General features: G+C 51.1%; 1 protein-coding gene across 6 annotated transcripts in view; it reads left to right on the top strand.

The window, feature by feature from the left end:
- The window catches only part of LOC101082722 (pseudouridine 5'-phosphatase), a 483,897-nt gene that overhangs the window by 64,501 nt on the left and 392,541 nt on the right, over positions 1 to 26,855 (top strand). For 5 of the 6 annotated variants that reach the window (XR_006593104.1, XR_002739909.2, XR_006593103.1 and 2 more), the window contains exon 3: positions 986 to 1,215. Coding sequence is in view for 1 of the 6 variants with exons in the window: in XM_023249423.2 (XP_023105191.1) it covers positions 986 to 1,215; positions 21,166 to 21,342 (407 nt within the window). In the remaining 5 variants the exon portion in view is untranslated. Of the gene's footprint in view, positions 1 to 985; positions 1,216 to 21,165; positions 22,882 to 26,855 lie in introns of those variants that run through there. The other variant, XM_023249423.2, reaches the window with a different exon arrangement.

The following is a 26,855-nucleotide window of genomic DNA, read 5'->3' as shown; positions in this document are numbered from 1 at the left end:
TGTCTGTGCGCAGTGGCATCTCCGTCCACGATCCCCGCCCTGTGTCTGTGTGCAGCGACATCTCACTCCGCAACCCCTGCCACGTGTCTGTGCGCTGCGGCATCACCGTATGCGTCTCCCGTGTCTGTGCGCAGCAGCATCTCCCTCCGCATCCCCTGCCCTGTGTTAGTGCGCAGCGGCATCACCCTTCGTGTCCCCTGCCCTGTGTCTGTGCGCAGCGACATCTCCCTCCGCGACCCCTGCCACGTGTTTGTGCGCAGAGACATCTCCCTCCGCAACCCCTCACGTGTCTGTGCGCAGTTGCGTCTCCCTCCACGTCCCATCTTTGCGCGCGGTGGCATCTCCCTCCGCGACCCCCGTCCTCCTCGCAGTTAGCGTGGCGAATCGTGCTTTCGCGTGCCGCGCTGCTGGTCTTGCTCAGCCGCGTTAAGCACAGTCCGGTGTCTGCGCTGCTCCTCACCGGCTGCTGCGGCAGCTTCCCACCGGCTCCCGCCTTTGCGCGGGACCTGTGCTCCAAGGCCCTTCCTGCTTTCCCCTCCCCAGCAGTGTGAGCAGAGATTGAATTGCTTTCAGTGGAATAGGGGCTTTTCGCAGAACACGCGAGCAGCGCAACCATTGCCTATTCATCGCGAAAGGAAAGGAGAGGAAACGGAACCTGGGCCGCCAAGCAGGGACACCTCCCTGGGCTCACCCCGCCTGCCTTCCAAGGTTCCACAAAAGCGGAAGCAGAGTTTGTTTCCGCTAAAATTGCCCGTGTTACTCTGGGAAATGCTATCGGGAAGCCCTGAACTGTGCTTGAGTTTTGTTTTGAGGAGGTGTGCTCAGGGCCTCTAAGCACCCGCCCCGTCCAGTCGGTGTCACGTGAGCTCCCTCCCGAGAAGAGGCGGCGGGGACTCGCGGTCGAGGAGCTAGCCCAGGGTCCGCAGGGCGCCTTCTGGCCCCGGTGTCCCCCACCTCTCTCACGGCTTTCTGCCCTCCTCCCCAGGGGTGGAGAGACTGATTCGCCATCTGCGCCGGCACGGCGTGCCCCTGGCCGTGGCCACCAGCTCCAGCCGCGCATCGTTTGACATGAAGACCGGCAGACACCAGGCCTTCTTCGGCTTGTTTGACCACATCGTGTTGGGGGATGACCCCGAAGTGAACAACGGGAAGCCACATCCGGACATATTTCTAGTCTGTGCCAAGAGGTTTTCCCCTGCTCCGCCCACCCACCAGGTAAGCCCCGCAGAGGGGAGAAACGGGGGTCGCCCAGGCGGGCTCTGGCCGCTACTCTGGCGCCTTGTGGTCACTGTCGGGCGGCCGCGTGGGGACGCCCTTGTGCTCGGAGACAAGGGCGGGGGAGGGGCCGGGGCAGAGGGGCGCGGGAAGAGTACGGCAGGTTGTGGGGGAGCGTCTCCCCCCGCGTCACCAGGCCAGTGGTCTGGGACTCGCGCATGCTGTCTTTGAGCGCTTACGTTCGCCGTAACGCTGCAAGACGGGCACGGTGCAGCCAAGGGGCCCTGTGACGATGTGGCCCGACGAGGTCCGTATTTGCAGCGAGCGGACTTCAAGGCACATGTTGATTGCAAGGCAAATGTGAATCCTCAAAACTCACCGTTCTCCCCACATGCTTCTCAAGGGATGTTTTGTTACTGCAGAGTTTGTGCTCATAGTGACCTTTGGTTTTATCACAGAGTTTCCAGGCTTCTCTTTCTCTACGGGAAGGGGGCACTGGTGGAGTGTGAGCTCCAGTGCCCTGTCTCCACCCTGTGTGGACCGCTTTGGTACGCGGGGTCCACAGTGCAGACGGAGCAAAATGTTTGAAGATCAGAACCGACTTCAGAACCAGTGGGTCGTGTTTGTTCAGCTTTGCTTCACTTCTCCCTGCACTGTTACTGTTAGGACGGACACCTTAGCCCCCGTGGGTGCTTACGCGTTTCCAGAGGAAGAGGGAGATGCTCTTGAGAGGGGGCGGGCTCGGGTCTGACTGTGCGCCCTTGCAGATTCCAGAACCCCAGGGAGAGGGTCTGAGAGGAGGAGGGCTCAGGGCTGACTGTGCACCCTTGCAGATTCCAGAACCACAGGGAGACGGTCTGAGAGGAGGAGGGCTCAGGGCTGACTGTGCGCCCTTGCAGATTCTAGAACCACAGGGAGAGGGTCTGAGAGGAGGAGGGCTCAGGGCTGACTGTGCGCCCTTGCAGATTCCAGAACCACAGGGAGACGGTCTGAGAGGAGGAGGGCTCAGGGCTGACTGTGCGCCCTTGCAGATTCCAGAACCACAGGGAGACGGTCTGAGAGGAGGAGGGCTCAGGGCTGACTGTGCGCCCTTGCAGATTCCAGAACCACAGGGAGACGGTCTGAGAGGAGGAGGGCTCAGGGCTGACTGTGCGCCCTTGCAGATTCCAGAACCACAGGGAGACGGTCTGAGAGGAGGAGGGCTCAGGGCTGACTGTGCGCCCTTGCAGATTCCAGAACCACAGGGAGACGGTCTGAGAGGAGGAGGGCTCAGGGCTGACTGTGCGCCCTTGCAGATTCCAGAACCACAGGGAGACGGTCTGAGAGGAGGAGGGCTCAGGGCTGACTGTGCGCCCTTGCAGATTCCAGAACCACAGGGAGACGGTCTGAGAGGAGGAGGGCTCAGGGCTGACTGTGCGCCCTTGCAGATTCCAGAACCACAGGGAGACGGTCTGAGAGGAGGAGGGCTCAGGGCTGACTGTGCGCCCTTGCAGATTCTAGAACAACCAGGAGAGGGTCTGGGAGGGGGCGGGCTCAGGTCTGACTGTGTGCCCTTGCAGATTCCAGAATAACAGGGAAAAAAGGGCTCAGGGCTGACTGTGCGCCCTTGCAGATTCCAGAATGACAGGGAGAGGGGTTGGCCTCAGAGCTGACTGTACGCCCTCTCCAGTGGCGCCTGTCTCAGCACCTCAGACTGGTCCTCAACTCAGAAGCTCTAAGAACCCCATGTTTTAGGGGACTTGCTATGGGTTTCATGCCTTAGGTATCATTGGTTAAATCATTGGCCATTGGTGATTAAATCCTTGCCCCTGGCGGTTGGGGCCAGGTCTAAAAGCTCCCTTTCCTCCAATTGCACCTTGGTCTTTCTGGAAGCCTGCCCTCATCCCAGGCACATCTAAGGACCCAGGTAGTCACTTGATCAGCAGAAACCCCGGTATGGTTGAAACGGGCTTATTACAAAAACAAAAGATGCCCCAGATGCTCAAGAAATTCCAAACGTTTGGGGAGCTCTGTGCCAGCACCCAGGAATGGAGACCAAACATAGGTTTTTTGTAACATCACAGACATAAAGGATCACTGGGCGATTTGGGTACCGTATTCGCAAGGATACACGGATTTGGGCTGATTTCAGTCTCATCCGTGAAGCTAACTCAACAGCAGTTGTATGACAAGGGCTGAACCCACGAGCCCAGGGCCGTGGGACAGGTCCGGGGTGGACCTTTTGCATGTGCTTCTTGTATCTGGGCATCCAGGTACCTGAATGCGTGGCATCCTCCTACAACAAGATTGCACGGAAATGCAATCTTCCTGAGAACCTTCCCTCGCTCCCTGAAGGTTTCTCTGCCTTCACATTGTGAAGCCGTCCTCCTCGAAAAGCCGTTTGCAGATCGTAGGAGCCGAGACCGTCGGCACAGGCCGTGTGCCCTCATGGGAGCTGCCTACGTGGCCGAGGCAGCTGCAGGAAGAAGATACTACCTTTCTTCCCAGGAGAGCTGTCCTTTTTCCACCAGGCATGGTGTCAGTTGAAACACGATATCTGTGTGTTTTCACGTGTGTGCGGACCCAGGTTATAAGAAGACACTCGCTGGCCCTCACGTACCCCTTTGCATGAGGCCACTTGCAGAGGGAACACCCAGCTGCGACTGAACACTCAGCCCCACAGCTCCCGTGTTGTCCGTGCATCCCCGTGTCCTTCCCGTCGACAATATTGATTTTAAACTTGTCAAAGGAAAATGAGCACTTGCCTGTCTTTACAGTAATTCATTTCATAAAGTGTTCTAGGCATCACCCTGGTTACTAATCCACACTTGTTTATGCACGGCTCTGTCTTGCGGAAACAAAACCTTTCTGGTCTTGTTTCTTAGGCAAATATATATAGTCAAGGCTTTCCGGGTTTTTCGTCAGGTGTTGTGCATATGGTAAATCTAAAGCAAGATTTGATCAGTCCCCTGGTTGAGGAGACGTTGTACTTGGCTTTTTCTTCTTGTGCAGGAAGCACTTGCGAAGAGGGTTATCGAAATATGAGAAGGTTCTTAGAACGCGTCCGGCTCCTTTCTCTTTGATGCAGTGTGGGTGCAGAAGTCTAGTGAGCCTGCCAAGTTCAGGGGCATTTCATATGACTGTTCGGTCCCCAGAGAGATTCACGGTTGCAGTCGGGAACGTTTTATGCTGTGGGTGTCATCAAATTAATTAGCTACAGTGGTAGGCATAGAAAGGACTGAAAAACAAGCAGCGTAAAAGGAGGAAATTAGGTTAAAGCGTTAGTTACCGTTTTACCAGGAGAAAATGCCTGGCAGAGCTGACGTTACACAAGTTCTCAAACGATTATTTCTGAGTTATGTACGAGTTATTCTTTTGTGCTAAAAATTAGCCAGGGTGGTGCCTTCCCCAAAAAGTCCCTGTGTCCCATCCTCAACACTCTAATGAGTACTCATCGGGTGCGTGCTGGGTACTCTCAGAGACCGTGTGATGTGAGGTCATCTGTCCCGGCGTCCACAGCGCTCGGCCATCTGCAGGCTCCACACCACCAGGCAGGTTGAGGGACTAGCTGGGAGTCGCCCCCAGGCCCTCTGCGTGTGTGAGCTCTCCATTCGACTTTCTAGCCCTAGCCGCTAAGATGCACGTCTGGGGGGCAAAATAAAAACGACCGCATCATTTACACGTCACTTCTGGGCTTGACATTTATTTCACGTGAATCCTAAGATCGATTCCAAGAAGCAGACCAGTCAGTACTTTGCATATTTTAGTTGTCTTGTTTATGTTAAAAGCTGAATTTCAGGGGTTTTTTTTGTAATTCTTTTAAAAAATTTTTAAAAATGTTTTATTTTATTTTGGAGAGAGAGAGACAGAGCATGAGCAGTGCAAGGGCAGGGAGAGAGAGGGAGACACAGAATCTGATGCACACTGCAGGCTGCAGGCTCTGAGCTGTCAGCACAGAGCCTGACACGGGGCCCGAACCCACAGACCGCAAGATCGTGACCTGAGCCAGAGTTGGGTGCTTAACCAACTGAGCCAGCCAGGTGCCCCTTTTTTATTCCTTTTTAATTTTGTTTTGTTTTCGAGAAGGTTCTGCACATTAAGCGTTGATACACCTAAACGGTAAGAATCTCTCTCTCTCTCTCTCTCTCTCTCTCTCTCTCTCTCTTTCTCTCTCTCATTTTACTGTATGTGGTCTTCATCCCCAAAGTCGTCAGACAGGCGTGGGCTGTCAGGATGTTGCTGCGTGAAAAACTTACTTACCTCCCGAAACGATGGGAAGCAAGCGTATGCTTTTGGCATCAAATTTAGAATTGATTTGGTGGCCAGTTGAGCTCTGCCACGCGCTCTGTCTTTTGGGTGATAGGACGTTCCTTAGTCAGTCTCTACTCCCGGCCTCTCTGGGAGAGGCATAGCCGTGCTGGAGCCCCTTCTGGGGGTGAGAAGAGTCTCTGTGCCATCGTCGGCCACCTCCAGGGGCCTTCGGGACCTGCCCGCCTCCAACATCCCTGGCCCGACCTCAAGACCACTGCCTCTTCCTGTCACCCACAACTACTCAGCACACATACAATGGTGTCAGTATCATTTAATGCCTCCTGCAACATGGTTTACCAGTCACTCCCTTATTTCATTCAAAAAAAAAAAAAATCACAACTATCTCGAATGTTACCTTCACAGCTACTCTCCTTTTATTTCTTCTGTTGCACTGAACCTATGTGTGCTTGGTGCCCCTACTGAGTTTCCACGGAGGAGCTTGCTTGCTTTTCCAAATTCCACTGTCGGGGAGGAAACATATTTCCTATACTCCCTTAGGTTCTGTGCAGGGTGCCTGTAAATTAAACTGACAAGAGACATTAGTAAGAGACAAGACAGATTTTTATTCACATATGGAGGCAGCAGTTCAGAGAAAAATGTGATTCAAGGAGGCGGCTAAAATCTAGGGCTTATATACCATCTTAATAGGGGTTCGAGGGAGACAGAGGGACACTTTCAAGAGGACAAATGAGTCTCGGGAAAAATAAATGGGCCCTTGGAACGGGGAGAAGATGTGATAGCTTTGTGGCAATGTCATCATGTTTAGGCGATTTCTTATCCAGGTGCTGACCTGTGCTCACTTCTCTTCAGCAGCAAGAGTCAACCTTCCCTGGTTGTAAAACTCCCAGGGGGGCCATGGATGAGGGTCGAATTCTTGAGGGAGCCTGTGCTTTTAGAAAGATAAGGAGAATTCAGAAGAAGCATCTTCCCGCCACCGTTGACCCTCACTCGTCCTCAGTTCCACGTGACTGTAGTCACCGCACCGTGTTCTGCATTTTCCTGACCCTCACAGGGTCCCTGTTTTCCAGCCGCCTCGTTGTCATTCACTTCCTCCCTCCCTCCGCTGAATGCTCAGCATCTCGCTGGCCGCACTCCCTGCCCTCTGCTTCCTGAGCTCCTGTGGTCTGCTCCCTTGGGAATAGTCCTGTGTCTGGTTATCACGTCCCTGCTTCATCCCGGACCTCATCCTGTCTTCATCCCGGGCCACCACCCCATGGCCTTCTGACACCACCACATCAGGCACTGTGATCCCACGTAGCCACATTTTTGCCTTCTCTGTCTCACCTTCAGGTCTGCCTACCCTCCAGCCTACCAGCACGTCTCCTTATGGGACCTACTGTTTCCCTCCCACGTCTTCCCAGCCCCTTTCCACCCACGTGGCCCCACTGTCCTGCAGATAGAGTCCACACATCCCATCCGTGACGTCCTCAATGCTAAGGACCTCACACATGCCCCACTCCTCTTTCCAGACGAATACCACGTTGCGTCCCACGCACACGTCTGCCGCGATCGAGTGACTGGGTGTTCGTCTCCGTTTCAGAGTCAACTATAGTTAGTAATTGCTCTTGGTGTTGGCCCGGCACCGTCCGATCGGCTGAACTGAATAAACAAAAGTCGTGGCAGCACCGTTGTCCCTTGCAAGTAGAGAGACCGTGCACGCAGGAGGAGCTCCGCGCTCCGTGTACGTGTGATGTTTCTGTGCAGTGTTGTTGCAGGTCACTCCCGGGAAACACATCGCTAAGCAGCTGACTTTTTCCTGGTGTTTAGATTCACGCACGCAGACGCATACGTCAAACCCAGCGTAAACGGCAAAGTGGTATGTCCGGAGCGTGACTTGCGACATTACTGGAGGGGCTCCTTCCCAACTGAGACCTATCACGTGGTTGTGCCACCACAGCTGCCTAGCGGGTCCCTCCGTTCTGTGTGTGATTGTGTGTGAGGCTGTGGGATCTTCACGTATCAGCAATTTCCGAGAATGATAGCTCTCCTTAGCCAGCCGTAACACCACGTGGAGGCTAGCCTGTCTGCATAAAGCCACCTCGCTCCTAGGGAAAATTGGACACGAGATCAGATGTTTGAAAGGAGGGCATTGCATCTGGCATTTCTGAAAAACGAACTAAGCAGTTGTGCAGAGAAGTAATTCTTACCAGACATCAGCAGCAGTGTGGACGGGGAGGGCAGTAGTCACTTCCAGGCATGAGCAGTAGTGTGGACGGGGAGGGCAGTAGTCACTTCTAGTCGTGAGCAGCAGTGTGGACGGGGAGGACACCCGTCACTTCCAGACGTGAGCAGCAGTGTGGACGGGGAGGGCAGTAGTCACTTACAGACGTGAGCAGCAGTGTGGACGGGGAGGGCAGTAGTCACTTACAGACGTGAGTAGCAGTGTGGACGGGAAGGGCACCCGTCACTTCTAGACGTGAGCAGCAAGGGCACCCGTCACTTCCAGACGTGAGCAGCAATGTGGACGGGGAGGGCACCCGTCACTTCCAGACGTGAGCAGCAGTGTGGACGGGGAGGGCACCCGTCACTTCCAGACGAGAGCAGCAGTGTGGACGGGGAGGGCACCCGTCACTTCCAGACGAGAGCAGCAGTGTGGACGGGGAGGGCACCCGTCACTTCCAGACGTGAGCAGCAGTGTGGACGGGGAGGGCACCCGTCACTTCCAGACGTGAGCAGCAGTGTGGACGGGGAGGGCAGTAGTCACTTACAGACGTGAGCAGCAGTGTGGACGGGGAGGGCAGTAGTCACTTACAGACGTGAGCAGCAGTGTGGACGGGGAGGGCAGTAGTCACTTACAGACGTGAGTAGCAGTGTGGACGGGAAGGGCACCCGTCACTTCTAGACGTGAGCAGCAAGGGCACCCGTCACTTCCAGACGTGAGCAGCAATGTGGACGGGGAGGGCACCCGTCACTTCCAGACATGAGCAGCAGTGTGGACGGGGAGGGCACCCGTCACTTCCAGACGAGAGCAGCAGTGTGGACGGGGAGGGCACCCGTCACTTCCAGACGAGAGCAGCAGTGTGGACGGGGAGGGCACCCGTCACTTCCAGACGTGAGCAGCAGTGTGGACGGGGAGGGCAGTAGTCACTTACAGACGTGAGCAGCAGTGTGGACGGGGAGGGCACCCGTCACTTCCAGACGTGAGCAGCAGTGTGGACGGGGAGGGCACCCGTCACTTCCAGACGTGAGCAGCAGTGTGGACGGGGAGGGCAGTAGTCACTTACAGACGTGAGCAGCAGTGTGGACGGGGAGGGCAGTAGTCACTTACAGACGTGAGCAGCAGTGTGGACGGGGAGGGCAGTAGTCACTTACAGACGTGAGTAGCAGTGTGGACGGGAAGGGCACCCGTCACTTCTAGACGTGAGCAGCAAGGGCACCCGTCACTTCCAGACGTGAGCAGCAATGTGGACGGGGAGGGCACCCGTCACTTCCAGACGTGAGCAGCAGTGTGGACGGGGAGGGCACCCGTCACTTCCAGACGAGAGCAGCAGTGTGGACGGGGAGGGCACCCGTCACTTCCAGACGAGAGCAGCAGTGTGGACGGGGAGGGCACCCGTCACTTCCAGACGAGAGCAGCAGTGTGGACGGGAAGGGCACCCGTCACTTCCAGACGTGAGCAGCAATGTGGACGGGGAGGGCACCCGTCACTTCCAGACATGAGCAGCAGTGTGGACGGGGAGGGCACCCGTCACTTCCAGACGAGAGCAGCAGTGTGGACGGGGAGGGCACCCGTCACTTCCAGACGAGAGCAGCAGTGTGGACGGGGAGGGCACCCGTCACTTCCAGACGTGAGCAGCAGTGTGGACGGGGAGGGCAGTAGTCACTTACAGACGTGAGCAGCAGTGTGGACGGGGAGGGCACCCGTCACTTCCAGACGTGAGCAGCAGTGTGGACGGGGAGGGCAGTAGTCACTTACAGACGTGAGCAGCAGTGTGGACGGGGAGGGCAGTAGTCACTTACAGACGTGAGTGGCAGTGTGGACGGGAAGGGCACCTGTCACTTCCAGACGTGAGCAGCAGTGTGGACGGGGAGGGCACCCGTCACTTCCAGACGTGAGCAGCAAGGGCACCCGTCACTTCCAGCCGTGAGCAGCAGTGTGGACGGGGAGGGCACCCGTCACTTCCAGACGTGAGCAGCAAGGGCACCCGTCACTTCCAGCCGTGAGCAGCAGTGTGGACGGGGAGGGCACCCGTCACTTCCAGAAGTCAGAAGTAGTGCTGGAACAATGACAGCCATTGTGGTCCTGCAGATTCCTCCCTAAACCCCTGCCTTTCCAGTGTTTCTCACTACTGTGATAGTGCTCTGACTCCCGTCCTGTCCCACACGCCTCCCCCACTGCGGCGTGAAGGGGAAACCGGTCAGCCTGGCCACTCTGTCCCTCTCTGGTCCCTGCTGGATTCCATGTTCGCCTTCTCTGCGTTAGCACGTCATGGAGGGGGAAATGTCTGCGAGGCTCCTTCGGGAGCGATAATAAACGACATGGTTGAGAAACACTGGATTCGTTACAATCTGGGTTAAATAAACAGTGAGTGAGTAGTTCCGAACAGTTTCTAAGGATGGCCTTTCACAAATTCAACGGTGATTTTTTGTTGTTTGTTTTTTTTTTTAATGTTTATTTTTGAGACATAGAGACAGAGTGTGAGCAGGGGACAGACAGTGAGAGTAAGACACAGAATCCGAAGCAGGCTGCAGGCTCTGAGCTGTCAGCACAGAGCCCGACGTGGGGCTGGAACTCACAAACTGTGAGAATCATGACCTGAGCTAAAGTCAGACACTTAACTGACTGAGCCCCCCAGGCACCCCTGTTTTTTTTTTTCTTTTAAGGCTGTGCAAACTAGGATGTGTCCCCATCACTTTGTGTGTTTAATCCTAGGGGAGTAGGTCATCTTGAGTGGCTGAGGGCTGTGGCATTTTTACCTCTGAATCCCTGTGCCCTGGGAACCCCATCCCAGGCCAACAAGGACAGCTGTACACCCGCTTAAGTCCAGACGTGGCAACAGCTTTGTGCAAACTATCCATGAGAGGATCCCAGTGCTGGGGGGTGCAGGGGGCCTTGGACTAGTTATGCTGGAACACTCTCCTGCTTCTGGACATCTGCAGCCCCATCACGTATCTTGTCCATCAGTGGGTTGAATGTGCAATACCTCCTTGTTTTCGACAACAGAGCATCGTCCCCCAGGTGAGGGCACAAGGAAGGTGGTGGTGAATGTTGCCCAAATAAACCAGATTGCCCATTGGGATGGGAATTTCTCGCCAGGTTCCTTTGTGTAAGCTGTCACCTAATTAGCACATAGTGTTCCTTGATACTTGGGGGAGGAATATGTGATTTATCTGATTAGGTGAACACGTCTTCGCATAGCTAAGTATACTTGCAAACCCTTCCCTGTGACTTGTGAGGCTTGACCTAGGACTAGTCACCTGTAGTCTTTGGGGTCATTGCTCACAACCCTGGACACGGCATAGCTTGGCGCCCCTTCCCAGGACTCAGATATGGAGCCAGGAAGGATGTGGCCCCACGCTCATCAGGGAGCACACACAGTCCTTTTCCCCTCAGGGCAGGACCATGGTCTCCTTTCCCCTGCTGCCTGTCCATAGGGCTCTGCCCTCACCACCTGCAGTCCTTATCTGGTCCTTGCAGGTGGCTCCCACATGTCAGAGCCTACAAGGAGGCTGCATCGAACCCTCTGACACTTGAAATCTCTGCATCCGCAACATCTCTGTGACTCCAGCCAGAGAAAGTGTCCTGCTTTTTAGGAAACACCTGGTTAGATCAGACCCACCCATTCCACCCAGGACACCCACCCTATCTTTAGGTCCAGAACCTGAATCCTGTCTGCAGATCCCCTTTGCCATTTGAGGGGCCACAGTCCCAGGTTCCCGTCAGTTAGGCATGGACACCTTTGGGGGCCATCCTGCCCTCCGCCGTGTCTATGCTTCGTTTCACTTTTCCCACTTATACAATGCCGATGGGATTATGCGGGTGTGTTAGGGGTCGCCTGGGTGGCTCAGTCGATTAAGCGTCTGACTTCAGCTCAGGTCGTGATTTCACGGTCTGTGAGTTCGAGGCCCGCTTCGGGCTCTGTGCTGACAGCTCGGAGCCCGGAGCCTGCTTCGGATTCTGTGTCTCCGTCTCTCTCTGCCCCTCCCTGCTTGTGCTCTGTCTCTCCGTCTCTTTTTCTCTTTCTCTCTCAAAAATAAATAAACGTTAAAAAAAAAAAATTTGAAAAGGGTGTGTCGAGATCACATTGGCATCAGGAATACAGCAAGTCCGAGCCCCTTGGGCTTGGGCTTTCTCCCACGGCTCCTTCTCTGCTGGTTCTCGATGGTTGTGTAGGGGTTCAGTTACCTCATTCCTCCAGGGTCCTGTTGCTGACCCGCTAGTGCTCGCCCCCAGGTCCTGAGGTGCTGCTGGTCAGGAGAAGGCTGGTGTCGCACTCACAGGACTGGTTCTAGCGCATTCGACTGCTAATTCAGTCTGGGCGACGCGTGGCTGAGCGAGTCTGAGCTCCTAACTGCCACCTGTTACTACAGGGGAGAGACTGCTTCAGAAGCTGAAAAGGTCAAAACCTGCAAGGTAAACCCCGTGGAAGGTCCAGGGGTTCTCCTAGAAGTGCCTCAGGCAGAGGCGGGAGGCCTGTGTCAGGTGCTGAGTGTCCTCTGCCCGGTCTTAGAGAAGCAGAGCACCCAAGTGTGGTTCTGTGATGACGCCTACAGCTGTCAACAGGATTTGGGTCCCCTCGGAATCTTAGCAAGAAATACTCCCCCACATGCCATTTGCAGACCCCAGGAAGAGCCTTGGAGAAGTGGGGCTTGCCTTTTATACTCCGGAGAGTTTCTCCTGACCCGTATGGAGCCAGAACCCCTCTGTTCCTCACCCGACTTCAGGGCTGGGGCGCCTTCTCCACGGCATCCTCTGGGCTGTGCCCAGCACTGCCTACTCCGTGTGCCAGCATTGAGACGACGTTTGCATTCTCTTCTCTAAAGAACAGGGAAGGACGGGACAGGTCAGCTCTCTGGTGACCTAACCGTGTGGCCCTGTGGCTCCTTTTGTGCTGGACGCTCGGCGGAGCCCACACCTGAGCTGGCAGGGGAGGGAGGGTGGGCGTCCCAGGGCTCCTTACCTTTTCACTCTCTCTCTTCCCTAATGAAACACAAAGTACTTCCTCCGTGTTGTGACAGCCGGCTTGGGCTGCCCGAGCAAACCCCACACACTGGGTGGCTTGAGCAACGGCATTTGTGGTCTCTTCCAGTTCTGGCGGCTGGGAGTTCAAGATCAGGGAGCTAACGGGGTCGACAGTTGTAGGCGTAATCACAGAACCACACTTGGTTTCCTGCTTCTCTAAGAAGCTTCTCTAAGAATCCTCCAGGATTCTTCGTCCTCACGTGCCTTTTCCTCTGAGCGTGGGAGTGGGGAGCAGAGCAGTGTCTCTTCCTCTTCTTATGAGCACACCAATCCTGTCTGATTAGGGCCCCCACGGCCCATTTAACCTTAAAACCCCCCTAAGCCCCCGTCTCCAAACACAGTCATGAACTGGGAATTAGTGTTCACAGTGAATTTGGTGGAGGTCAGCTAAGCCCACGTACAACATGTTTAGGCAGACTCGTTATTGTCAATGCATCGTCTTCAGGAGGCTGATGTCCAAAGAGGTTAGCTTTTAATATGTGAAACCAACAATGGCCCAGATCACCCCTGTGTATCCTGAGTATCGTGCAAAGGGGCGAGTAATACCGGAGCGATTTTGCACATTTATTTGTATGCATAAAGTAGGAAAAGGAAAAAGAGGATTCTGTTGACGGTCTAGAAACTACTAAGACTTCTTTTATCAACCTTAAAACTCCCTTTGAGAGCTTTGCTGGACTTTTCAGTGGTCCCTGACAAATTTGGTGGACACAGAATGTGTGTTATTAAAAGAACATCACACAAAGGTTTCTGAGCTATTTCAGAGTCCTTTGCTCAACAGTTAATTTGCATGTGTACACTGTAAAACAGATCCTGAGTGCCTTACAACGTACTTTTCCTGAATAAGAGGAGAGAGAATTTCTCAGGAAGCCTCCCACACGTACCTGTGACCACCACGTTGTTACAGCCTACATTTCTTTAAAGGTTTCTCAAAAGGTGAAGGAATCCATGTAGTGGTGGTGTCCATTCATGTACGTACCTTATGACTCTAGAGGATTTGGCTACGGATATGTTTATGCGAGTACTGGTTTTGTTCTTTGATTTCCAGACCAAAATTAATTGAAGAAGATAGTATGCAAGGTATTTGTCAAAGTACTTGTGAGATGTACCTGAGTCAGACACTGTTTCCTAGGGACCACACTAGAGCTAGAATCTGCTTCACCTACAGGGAGGGGTATGGCTGTTTGGGTAGGTAGGTAGATAGGTAGAGAGAGAGAGAGAGAGAGAGAGAGACAGACAGACAGACAGAGAGGGAGAGAGAGAGGGATAGATGATTGATAGACATGATAGGGAGTTAAGTAGATAGATGGATGATGGATAGATGATGGATAGACAGCTGATGGATGATGAATGGTTGATAGATATACGGATGGATGGATGGGTAAGATGATAAGTAGATAGACAGACAAGATAGATGGGTAGGTGCATGGGTGGACAGATGGATAGATGATTGATAGATAGATAGATAGATAGATAGATAAATAGATAGATAGGATAGGTAGTTAAGTAGATAGATGGATGATGGATAGATGATGGATAGACAGCTGATGGATGATGGATGGTTGATAGATATATGGATGGATGGATGGGTAAGATGATAAGTAGATAGACAGATAGATAGACAAGATAGATGGGTAGGTACATGGGTGGACAGATGGATAGATAGATAGATAGATAGATAGATAGATAGATAGATAGATAGATAGAATAGGTAGTTAAGTAGATAGATGGATGATGGATAGATGATGGATAGACAGCTGATAGATGATGGATGGTTGATAGATATAGGGATGGATGGATGGATGGATAGATGATAGATAGACAGACAAGATAGATGGGTAGGTGCATGGGTGGACAGATGGATAGATGATAGATAGATAGATAGATAGATAGATAGATAGATAGACAGACAAGATAGATGGGTAGGTGCATGGGTGGACAAATGGATAGATGATAGATAGATAGATAGACAGACAGACAAGATAGATGGGTAGGTGCATGGGTGGACAGATGGATAGATGATAGATAGATAGATAGATAGATAGATAGTTAAGTAGATAGATGGATGTTGGATAGATAGTCGACAGACAGCTGGTGGATGATGGATGGTTGATAGATATACGGATGGATGGATGGGTAAGATGATAAGTAGATAGACAGATAGACAGACAAGATAGATGGGTAGGTGCATGGGTGGACAGACGGATAGATGATACATAGATAGATAGATAGATAGATAGATAGATAGATAGATAGGTAGTTAAGTAGATAGATGGATGATGGATAGATAGTCGACAGACAGCTGGTGGATGATGGATGGTTGATAGATATATGGATGGATGGATGGGTAAGATGATAAGTAGATAGACAGATAGATAGACAAGATAGATGGGTAGGTACATGGGTGGACAGATGGATAGATAGATAGATAGATAGATAGATAGATAGATAGATAGATAGATAGATAGGATAGGTAGTTAAGTAGATAGATGGATGATGGATAGATGATGGATAGACAGCTGATAGATGATGGATGGTTGATAGATATAGGGATGGATGGATGGATGGATAGATGATAGATAGACAGACAGACAAGATAGATGGGTAGGTGCATGGGTGGACAGATGGATAGATGATAGATAGACAGATAGATAGACAGACAAGATAGATGGGTAGGTGCATGGGTGGACAAATGGATAGATGATAGATAGATAGATAGACAGACAGACAAGATAGATGGGTAGGTGCATGGGTGGACAGATGGATAGATGATAGATAGATAGATAGATAGATAGATAGATAGATAGATAGATAGATAGGATAGGTAGTTAAGTAGATAGATGGATGATGGATAGATAGTCGACAGACAGCTGGTGGATGATGGATGGTTGATAGATATACGGATGGATGGATGGGTAAGATGATAAGTAGATAGACAGATAGATAGACAGACAAGATAGATGGGTAGGTGCATGGGTGGACAGATGGATAGATGATACATAGATAGATAGATAGATAGATAGATAGATAGATAGATAGATAGGATAGGTAGTTAAGTAGGTAGATGGATGATGGATAGATAGTCGACAGACAGCTGGTGGATGGAAGGATGGATACAAGATAGTAATGAATGCATGGTTGGATGAAAGATAGGCAGATGGATGGACAGACAAATAATATAAACAAAAGTACTAATTAATAAGAAAACACATGCGAACTTCCATCATTTTAATATTATGTAGAGGTTTATTATTTAAGTAAACATCTAACGAAGTGTATACATATCCATCATCACAATCCTGTGGTACTTATTTATACTAATTCACTGTCTGACAAAGAACATGGAGATAAATAAAGCAAACCTTAGCTGGGAGCCCCGCTGACTGAGAACGCGTCACAAATAAAGTTTAAGGCCTTCTTCAAGTTTCAGTGTCTCACGATGTAAGAACTGAGCTCGATGTTACAAAATTAACGTACAGAATAAAATCTACAAAAAGTCATACAGTGGAAGTTTCAACATAAAAATAGCGGTTTAGCGGAACATTGCCTTTAGGGATTAGATTCAGATCATGCCTGGCTTTTAAATGGTGAATGACCATGGACGCGCCCATGGGAGTACTTAAAATGTGCACACAGACGATCCCGGATTGTCTCTGAGAGTCTTAGAAGTGAACCTGAAGTGACTTGGTATCAGATTTTGGTTCACCAACAAAGGGAGACACTCTGTTCCCCAGACACGATGTAGTCACACGTGGGAAGTTCGCTAGTTGCAGAGCAGCGTGCAGCCTCAAAGGGACACTGGTAATTGCTGAACAGACAGCTTTAGTCACCAAACGACATCTCCAGCTGGTCTGGACACTTGTGTCCTGAGGGAGCACAGGTGCAGGGTTGAAGGCTGACCCCGCCCACCAAGTGAGGAGGTCCCGTCCCTCTGGGGCCATTGCCACCCTTTCCCTGGCTCCGCCGACCTGAGCTGGTGAGGAGACGTCAGACACACAGAGTCTGTTCCGCCCAACTCGTGCTTTACAAAACGGCCAGTCTTGGTTATATGATGCTTCTCTTTGAAAGAATAAAGGGCAAGGGCCTTGTGACGCCCCCGCTGGTTCCGGTGACCAGGCTGGGTGAAGACACACACAGATGTCCCCCGACAGGGTGCTGCTCAGCTTACACATCTCCCCCTCTGGGCGGTCAGCCCCCAAAATGCCTCACCTCCCCGACAGTTGGAAATGTCATTCTCTTTCTAAATTAAACCCTTCAGGCTATAGTTTAATTAAGCTCGTCTCCTCTTCCGCAGATGGAATTCAGATACGTTTTAGGCTTCAGCTGGTAAAGTGGAAAGAATGTTGGATTATGGAGGCTGGGACTCTTCCTCAATTCTGTCACGTGCATGCCCGTTTGACCTTCAGCTTACATGTGAACTTCCCGTGGCTCTGATACCTTCCCGGTGACAAGGACCGGGCTGGGTCACCCTCTGTCCTCCAGCTTGGACACTCTTTGGTCCCTTTGTTCATTTACGTCCTGGGCAGGGACACATCCACATCTCCCCTAATTTAGCAGGTTGTTCATCAGATAGATGCTCCCTGTTTGCCACGGCACCCCGAGCAGGTGCTTGTCCTCCAGCCCCACCCCGTCACGGCCAGGTGCAGTCCTGGTCCTGTCCCTACAGGTGAGAGAAGGATATTACTGCTGCCCGGAAGCTTCCTTGAAGTCATGGGAGCATGTTCGGGAGATCCCACCTCTTGTGCTGTGCTACAAAAAAATCGCTACGTGAATTCACATGCACTAAAACACACATACCCACACACACGTCCATGTGAATTTCGTGGGAGAGAAAGAGAACACGGCAGAACAGGTTCAAAGGTCTCTGGTGCCCCAGCCCTCCTTCCCGCACGCAGCTAAGTGCAAGTAACACAATTCACGTTTTACAGGTGGGTGTGAGTGAGTTTATGGCGCAGTGTAATGAGTCAGCGCAGGGTGGGAAGGGGTAGGTCGGGGCTCAAGGAACCCAGAAGGACTTAAAAGAAAGAAAGAGGTAAAGGTCGGTGGAGTGAAACTTTCAGTGAGCTGGGTGGGACAGGTAGAAACCACACGGAGGTGTTTGTGTATTTGAATAAAAAGCATTCTTCCTGCTTTTATTTGAGCAGGATCTGAGCTTTGCGTTTCTGGTTTTGTTTAGTTTCAGCATACGTCTTTCGATGCTTTTACGTTCTTCGAGTTATGATTAATAGAGTCAGTTCAGGCAAATTTCAGAGATTTATTTCTGACTATAGTATGAGTATTCATGAAATGCCTGTAGTATGAGTATTCATAAAATGCCTAGGTGTTTACACGCTGGGCTCTTTCCTCCCACGCGTCCATGGAAATACATGAGATCTTAGGAGTCAAGACACAGGCAGTACAAGGGACACAAAAAGCTTTTGAGACGCTTTTCTAAGCGCTTCGAAATATAGTGGTGCTTGTGCTTTGTAGTTCTGCCTCTGCGAAGAAACAGGAAAACGTACAAGCCCAGGAACGATGGCATTGCAGCAATCCAGGCCCACACGTGGCTGGCGGTGAAGCCGGCCATGTTGACCTGTCTGTTAACCTGTCCTGCATGGCCGCTCTGATTTTTTTTAAAAAAAATTTAGGTTTATTTTTACTTTGAGAGAGAGCATGAGCAGGGGTGGGGCATAGAGAGAGAGAGAGAGAGAGAGAGCGAGCCCTAAGCAGGCTCCACACTGTCAGGACAAAGGCCATTGCAGGCTCAATGTCATGAACCGTGACATCCTGACCTGAGTTGAAATGAAGCGCTGGCGGGGGGGGGGGGTAAGCGACCGAGCCCCCCGTGTGCCCCCGGCCCCTCTGGTTGACTTGCAGGCAGGGAGCTGTCTCCTGCCCCGCACGCGGCTTGCTCCCGCACTAGCCCGCCTTTCCTGCCGAGTGTCCTCCCACTGAGGGAACGCCAGGCTGAGAGGGAGGATCCTCAGGAACTTTCCCTGCCCCCGAGCTGAGAGCACCTGGGACGCCTTTCCTCGTCACTCGTGCCCCCTCCTTGTATTTCCCGGGACGCACACAGCGGCGTCTGCAAAGGAGCTCTCAGGCGTGGGCGCTCGATGGCGTTCTGGGTGGGGGACAGAGGCGTGGAGCCCTGTTCGGCAGGTGCCGCGGTTTCTGGGTCTCCCCTCGGCAATGAGCCTCCCAGATGCAGAGTAGACGCCGCTTTTGTGACTTTCGCCAGGCACGGCTACCCCAAGGGATCACCAAAACCTCTTCCTCTCTTCCAGCCGACATTTCACAGCTGGACTGCACAAAGCTCCCAAATTCTCGGAGGACACAGGGCATAGTTGAAAAACACGAGGCCACTGGACATTTCGGTGCCCATCCCTGACCCCACGTAAAGCAGTCGAGGACATTTAGAATGCAGTGAGGTCGTAACTGTAAAAAGGCAGGGACGGAACTGTCACCAGCGAGAAGTCTGAGGCAGAGAGCTAAAAAGACAAGCCTGCCTGTTGTCAGCCCACTCTGCCTCCCGTCTAATGGAGACCGTTGACTCAACAGCAGAAGCAGGGAACTTGAAGAAAAGCCGGAGGCCTTGTTAAGTTCTCGGAAGGAAGGCAGAGGAGCTAAGTGTCCTGTTTGTCCAGTGTGTCCGGTTTCTACTGCTCGAAGCCCCGTCTCCGGGGTATACCAGCTTAGTCCCTGAAGGTGGCCCCCTGCTGAAGCCGGGGGGTCATTCTGATGCCCAGGAGCTCATTCAGCCCTGGCTTCTGCCCCTGGGGGAGGGGGCCGAGGAGATCTCAGCCCAGCTGGAAAGGAAGGAGGGGGGTGGAAAAGTATACTTGCTACGGAACAGTGCAACAGGAAAGACCATAGGAGTGTGTGTGTGTGTGTGTGTGTGTGCGCGCGCGTGTGCATGCATGAGTGTTGGTGAGTGTGCGTGTGTATCTGTGGGTTTCTGTGTGTGCAAGTATCTGCGTATGCACATGTGTGTTTGCGAGTTTGAGTGTGCTTGCATGCATGCATCTCTGTGAGCGTGGGTTTGCATATCTGAGTGCTGTGACGGTGTACATGAGTGTGCATATATATGTCTCTGCGAGTTTCTGTGAGCATATGAGTGTGTACATGTGTGTCAGTGAGGGAGTGTGGGCATGTGTTTTCCAACGACCTACAGGCATGAGAGGATGCAGAACTCGTAGTTCATGGTACTGACGCTGATGTCCGGGAGCCCCCCGGGTCACCAGCGCAGTGACCTGCGACTACCCGCTGGGGACAAGGTTCTCGTGATGAAGGCAGGACAACACGGGCCGGGTGGGTGGATAGGTGTGACCTTGGCATGTGCTGGCACTTGTGAGTCAGCCAAGGACACAGCGGGGACACGGGGAGAGCATCTCGCAGCTGTGACCAGAGCCCTGTCTCCAGAAGTCTGGCCCCTGCAAGAATAGAACGTTACCAAGAGAGAATTCATGAAGCTGTTTCCAGGTTCCCAGGGAACTTTCTAGATGCGTGTCTCCCCTGTGCAGACAGTGATGTAGGATGACTGGCCGATCGACCGTTGCATGGATGTGAGACGTCTCATTTGGAGAGACTCCTGATGGGAGCCATCCCGTGGTGCTGGTCACATGACGGGATGTCTAGGAGCTGCCTGATAAGCACTGTGCACGGACACCCAATTTTAAATGTAGGCATCTTGGGGCGCCTGGGTGGCTCAGTCGGTTAAATGACCGACTTCGCCTCAGGTCGCGATATCTCGGTTCGTGAGTTCGAGCCCCGCATCGGGCTCTGTGCTGACGGCTCGGAGCCGGGAGCCTGCTTCCAATTCTGTGTGTCCCTTTCTGTCCCTCCCCTACTCGTGCTCTGTGTCTGTGTCTCTCAGAAATAAACATTAAAAAAAACTGTGGGTGCCTGACGGGGTGGCAGTCACCCCGATGACGAGGTGGGTTCGCACGGTGACCTGAAGGAGAGATCACACGTGGCGGCACGCGGCTTTGGAGCCGAGAAACTTTTGTCGCACGCCTCAGCCCAGTACAGGCTCAGCCTTTCACGCCAGCGCTGTAACCATTCGGTTCCCAAAGTGCACAGCCTGACACACCACCAGCCATGAAGTGCGCTTGCATTTAAAAAGCGTGTCTCATGTGCCCGCACGATTTACTCTCCTGCTCTGAATGTTCAACTGTTGAAGGAACAGCTTCCTGGGATGCCAATAAAACAAAGTTTGACACCCGGCCTCCCTCTTTCCCACCCCGCTGAGCCACATTTCGGTACGGAAACCTGTCCCCTCCAAAGTAGCAGCTGTGCGAAGCCCCACAGGACCACGCTTGCGAACGGGCATGCTGGCCTCACCCACCGTGCCAGACTGGAAAGCCTGCACCTCGTTTCCGTCTCGGTCCGCACGGTGACACGGCCGACCGGGCATGTCAATAATAAATACCTTGAAAACCCAGTCTAAGCGCCTGGTTAGGAAAAAGGCCGTCTCAACCCTGTTTTTCTTCCTCACCCTACAGTGCCTCGTCTTTGAAGACGCTCCCAACGGCGTGGACGCGGCCCTTGCAGCCGGCATGCAGGTGGTCATGGTTCCAGACCGAAATCTGCAGCGCCATTTGACGTCCAAGGCCACGCTGGTGCTGGATTCCCTGCAGGATTTCCAGCCCGAGCTGTTTGGTTTGCCGCGCTACGAGTGAGCGGCCCGCCGTGGCCGCTGGCACCCAGGCAATTACCCCGTGAGCCAGCGGTCCTCCCAGCCCGTTATGTGTGGCTTCCCATCCCACGTGGGCTTGGCCTCCTCTGGCCGGTGCTGACAAACCGCGGCGCCACAGCTGAGACACGGCAAAGCAGAGACGGCCCGCAGCGCAGACCGAAACGCTCACGTGCATAGTCGTAGAGTGCGTGAATGAACACACAGTGTCTCGGTGTTTGAGGAATCCTGTAGCAGTCACACACGGCAAATGGACAGACGTACACATGCTTGTGAGCGCCTGTGCATGTATGTATATGTGTGCGTATGGACAAATACATGGGCGTTTATAGGTATGTGTTTACATACGCCCGTGTGTATGCAAATACTAACGTGTCCACCACAAAATGAAATTATATGTGTGTTCATTTCTGCCTGCCTTTTTAGTTTTTGTGTTTTTATTTTGTTTTGTTTTGTTTTAGAGAGAGGGAGAAAACCATAAGCAGGGTCCACACTCAGCACAGAGCCCTATGCAGGGCTCGATCCCACAACCCGAGCTGAAATCAAGGGTTACAGATTCAACTGAATGAGCCACCCAGGAGCCCCTCTTTTGCTTTTTCTAAATCCTGGCTGGAAAACGTAAAATACGCGTACATATATGTATATGGTTACGTATATATATATGTATATATGTACGTACATACATATTTATATGTTTCCTATGCTATTTTCTTTCTTAAGTATTGGTCGTAATGTGCCAAAGGAGCTGAGAAACGTGAGATGGTAATCGCATTTGTTCTGCAATCTGAGTGGAAAAGCCATGTCACGGATGAGCCCTGAGAAATCATCCTCATTATCAGCAGAATTCACGGTCCTTCTGTGCCCTCAGAACCTCTCTGTGCACCTCTACTCAGACACCACCTCTGAACCGTGACATCCTGAGTTTCTTTTCAGCGTGAGCATACCTGAAGCCCACATCTTATTACGTCTACGTGCACGTCCACATCGGAGGATGTCCTTTCTACCTCAAAAAAATAAAAATAAAAAACTCATCCCCCGAGTCTAAAAACATGTATTCTTTCTAGCACGGTCTTTGATGCACATATAACTTGAATTCAGAGTGCATGCTTACCATGACCGAGAGCCTTATTAGCACATTTTTGGAATAATTCTACTTTGGCAGTGAGCTCCTTTTAATAGATTTACTTGATGTTTTGTGGTGGGAAAATTGAGAAAGGCACTGGAATATGCGAGAAGAACGCAATCCCAGGGTGCATCTGGCCTGCTGGTGTGTCACACATGGTCGTTGAGCAAATTTCCAAGTGCAAATGGTGGAAAAATGCTGGTGATGTATGTCAGGATACATCTGTTCATGCTTTGCCTCCGGCTGTTGACCAGTTTTGTATCCATTCAGAGATTCATTTCAGCATTCATGATCGCCAGTGTATGGATCCGCTCTCTGAATTCTCCCTCAAGCTGCTTGTAACGTCTTACCGGATCCCTCGCCAGTTAATCAAGTTGAATAAAATCTTTGACGCTGGTTCGACATTACGTTCCTTTGGGAGTTTCATTTCAACCTTTTTAAAAACATATATCCTCTAACAAACATAAAACACACGTGTCACTTTTTGACCTTTTTTCTTTTTTTTTTTTTTTAAAGCCAAACAGTACTCACACCATAAAATGGCATTCATGTATTATAAGGACACATCGCTGTCTTTGCCTGCAACAGAGGCTGTCTGTGAAATGGTCACTTGTTGGGTTTGGGATCTCCTTCCAAAATATGTGTGTTTTATAATTCTTTAAAAAAAATTTTTTTTAATGTTTATTTATTTCTGAGACAGAGACAGAGCATGAGCAGGGGAGGGGCAGAGAGAGAGGGAGACACAGAATCGGAAACAGGCTCCAGGCTCTGAGCCATCAGCCCAGAGCCTGACGCGGGGCTCGAACTCACGGACCGCGAGATCGTGACCTGGCTGAAGTCGGACGCTTAACCAACTGCGCCACCCAGGCGCCCCCCAAAAAAATTTTTTTTAATGTTTATTTATTTCTGAGACAGAGACAGAGCATGAGCAGGGGAGGGACAGAGAGAGAGGGAGACACAGAATCGGAAGCAGGCTCCAGGCTCTGAGCTCTCAGCACAGAGCCTGATGTGGGGCTCAAACTCGCACACTGTGAGATCCTGACCTGAGCTGAAATTGGACTCTCAACCTACTGAGCCACCCAGGCGCCCTGGTGTGTTTTCTAATTCTTAAGCCATTTTGCATCAATAGCACAAAGAGCTTTCGTGCTTCTCTCAATGACGTATTTGTAGATCCCTGTGCACTTTCCCCTGGGGTCAATTTGGTATCAGATATGTCGCTGTTACTTTTGTTCTTCTAACCAAGATGGCGGTGACACTCTTACTTTTTTGTACAAAGGAAAGTGCTGGTGGTTGGCCAAGGCACACCCGTTCTTGCTTATTGTCCTGCATCATGCAGATGGCTTCAGTGCCTTTTAGTGATGGGATCACACTAACCACCCATCCGTCTCACAGAGGTATAATTAAACACAATGGAGACCATAGTGACTCCTGCCGAGAAAGTTTCAAGGATCATCATGCTTTCTTAGTGCACTAAAGTGTGCTCTATTAGGGACATGCAGGGATCAGGGGACTACACAGGGTTGCCCTCACGGGCAGTTAATGTTTGCCCATCCGCTGTACCTTTTCGGAAGCATTTGGTAGTGATGACGTCCCTGAGAGGTGACACTGTCGGTCTGTTCTTAATTCCCCATCAGTGAAACATATGTAACATTTGGAAGGTTTTACTAATCACTGTGTCTTAGAGTTCTACCAATTAGCGCTCAGAGTTCAGCGACCTGTAGACAAGAGAGGAGGTCTAGTAGAGACCTGCTTTACACTGGAGAGAATTGTCTTATCAAGACATACAGTCGGTTGAGCGTCTAACCTCGGCTCAGGTCATGACCTCACAGTTCATGAGTTCGAGCCCCACATCGGGATTTTGTGTTGACAGCTCACAGCCTGAAACCTGCTTCAGATTCTGTGTCTCCCTCTCTCTCTGCTCCTCCCCTCCTCATGCTCTGTGTCTCTCTGTCTCAAAAGTAAATAAACATTAAAAAAAAAAAAAGACACACAGATTGTTTCTGCTGTGCAACAGTGTTCAGTGCTTGGCCACTGAGGTTCCTGTTTCTTTGAGTATAATACTTTGATGCTGAATTTCCCATGCTTCGAATGGTGTTACCAATGTTTAAAAATAAATTTGCACTTGGAATGAGTTTTATAATAAAAAAAAAATGTGTATCCATTCCTCTACTTAATGTTGTGTACACTCCCTTATTCCACAGGATGAAGTCCAGAACCTCTTTGGCCTTATATGAAGGCGTTCTGACCTAAGTTTATCCCTAGCGGTCTTTACAGTTATTATCAATCATTATTATCATCAGCAGCAGCATCATTATTGCCATAGTTTGTAAAGAGAAGATGAAGTGTGGTTTGGCAAAGGATTTCCAGTTAGAGTTCAAATCAGATCTCAGCTCCACCACTAAAAAGTTGTCACCCCCACCTCTGATTCCTTGCCCGTGACATGGGGGTAACGTACGCTCTAGGGCGTTGGGCTGAAGAAGTGACTGACGTCACACGTGGGATGGGAATAACAAACACAGAACTCTGGTAGTTCCCGTGGATTAAAGAGATTTGATTGACAAATGATATCTGGTGATGGAAAACCAGATAGATCTTCAGGACAGCTCACAATATTCTGGTTTCCCGTGAGTCTCTTTAATAGGATATTGTGCACATAGCACTTGTACGTCCTTCCTTAGCCACAGGATGTGATCACTATTGTAACTTTTCATCAGAAACACTCATCCGGATTGAGTTACCTCAAGAGAGATTATTTACAAGCTACCTGGAGGGCATCACAGGACACGTACAACCAAGAGACAGCGCATCGGAGGGTATTTATCAAGTGCGTACGCGGTGAGGTAGAAATGTGTGAGTTGCACCCACATCATGGTGCCGCCTCATGTGATTTGATTGCCCCTCGAATCAGCTAATTTGTTCTGTGCATCTTTTGACCCGAGTGGTGGTGAAAGGACTAAACAGTCACCTCTGTCTTCCTGGTTCTCCACAGAACAGCAGGTGCCTCACACAAGGTGGTTTTGGAGACTGAAACTGTCCCATTACATTAAGGCATTGTATCAAAGCATTGCTTTTTGTTGACTGAAACCCACAATTACCAAATTCTACGTGCATTTCTCCCACATCACATGCGAAATGAATATTTTACATCAAAGTATTTGCAACTAGTTGCCATGATCTTGGTAATATATTTCTCTAGGGCATACAAATTATAAACGACTATTTAAATATTCTAACGTCTCTAGTCTCTTAACAAGCACGAGGCATTGGGAGACATGCCATCAAATATATGTACTTACGAAAAACCTGAATAAAGGGGTGAGTTTGTGTCATGTATAACACAAAGTCACTTAAAATGGCTTATTTTCAAAATCCATTCTAGGAAAGAGTGGGTATGCATTTGATACTCAAAGTCTGAATAAATTATGGATACATATTTAACTAAGAGCTATCTTTGCTATGTTAGGTGGGTACTAGGTGGTAAAACAGACATCCCGTGTAAAATTCTACGCCAAAAATGGAAACCAACTAATCAGTAAACTTGTATCATTGTCCCAGAAATCTCAGTCAACAGTGCTATTGAGTGTTCACATAGATGGATTTGATGATGACAGATTATCTCGGTTGTTTGTCTAAACATGCCCATCTCACCACTTTTTAAGGCTGCCTTCGCTGGATGTTGAATTGTGGTTTGAAATGCATTTCCTCTTACTCTTTAAAGATACAGTTTCCTGTTCTGTGGCTTCCATCGTTTCGATGAAATCACCAGTTATTGGTCCTACGTGTGTCAGCGGTCTGTCTCTTTTCTCCAGCTGCTGCTAAGATTTTGTTCATGGTCTTTGGTCATCTGAGGAATGGTTTGCTTTGATCCATGTGACCTCTGTAGATCCCCTGAGTCTGGGGCCTGCTTAATGTATCGCTAAGCCACTCAGTCATCATCTCTTCCGGCACTCCCAGGCTTACCTCTTGGATTCCCTTCCACACACCCGAAGAGAAAACGGTGAACTCTTGGCCGTGCATGTAGCCGTGAATTCTGCACAGGCCTGGGCTGTGCCACCACTGAGAGGGCTGGGGGACTGGGGAGATGAGTGAGCTGGCAGAACGGGTGAGAAACTAGTGTCGGCATGGCCTCTGGGATGGCTTGGAGTCCCAGCACACACAGCTAGAAGGGGTTAGAATTCTAACTTAGCCCCGAAGCCAGGCACAGTGAGAACCAGCCTGAAGGAGTCAGCCACCCAGAATCAGGTATACCAGAAATCCAGAGAACCAGGAGGGCCAAGAACCTGGGGATCCACAGAAGGCCTAGCACAGAGCTCCAGCAGAGTCATGTCCCTGGAGGGGACCTTTCCTTCTTCTGTGTTCTGTGGGTACATGCTGTG

Source organism: Felis catus, chromosome X (assembly GCF_018350175.1).
Source record: "Felis catus isolate Fca126 chromosome X, F.catus_Fca126_mat1.0, whole genome shotgun sequence".
NCBI classification, from domain to species: domain Eukaryota; kingdom Metazoa; phylum Chordata; class Mammalia; order Carnivora; family Felidae; genus Felis; species Felis catus.
The sequence above is the reverse complement of the archived record's forward strand: the minus strand, read 5'-3'. Positions and strand labels throughout refer to the sequence as shown.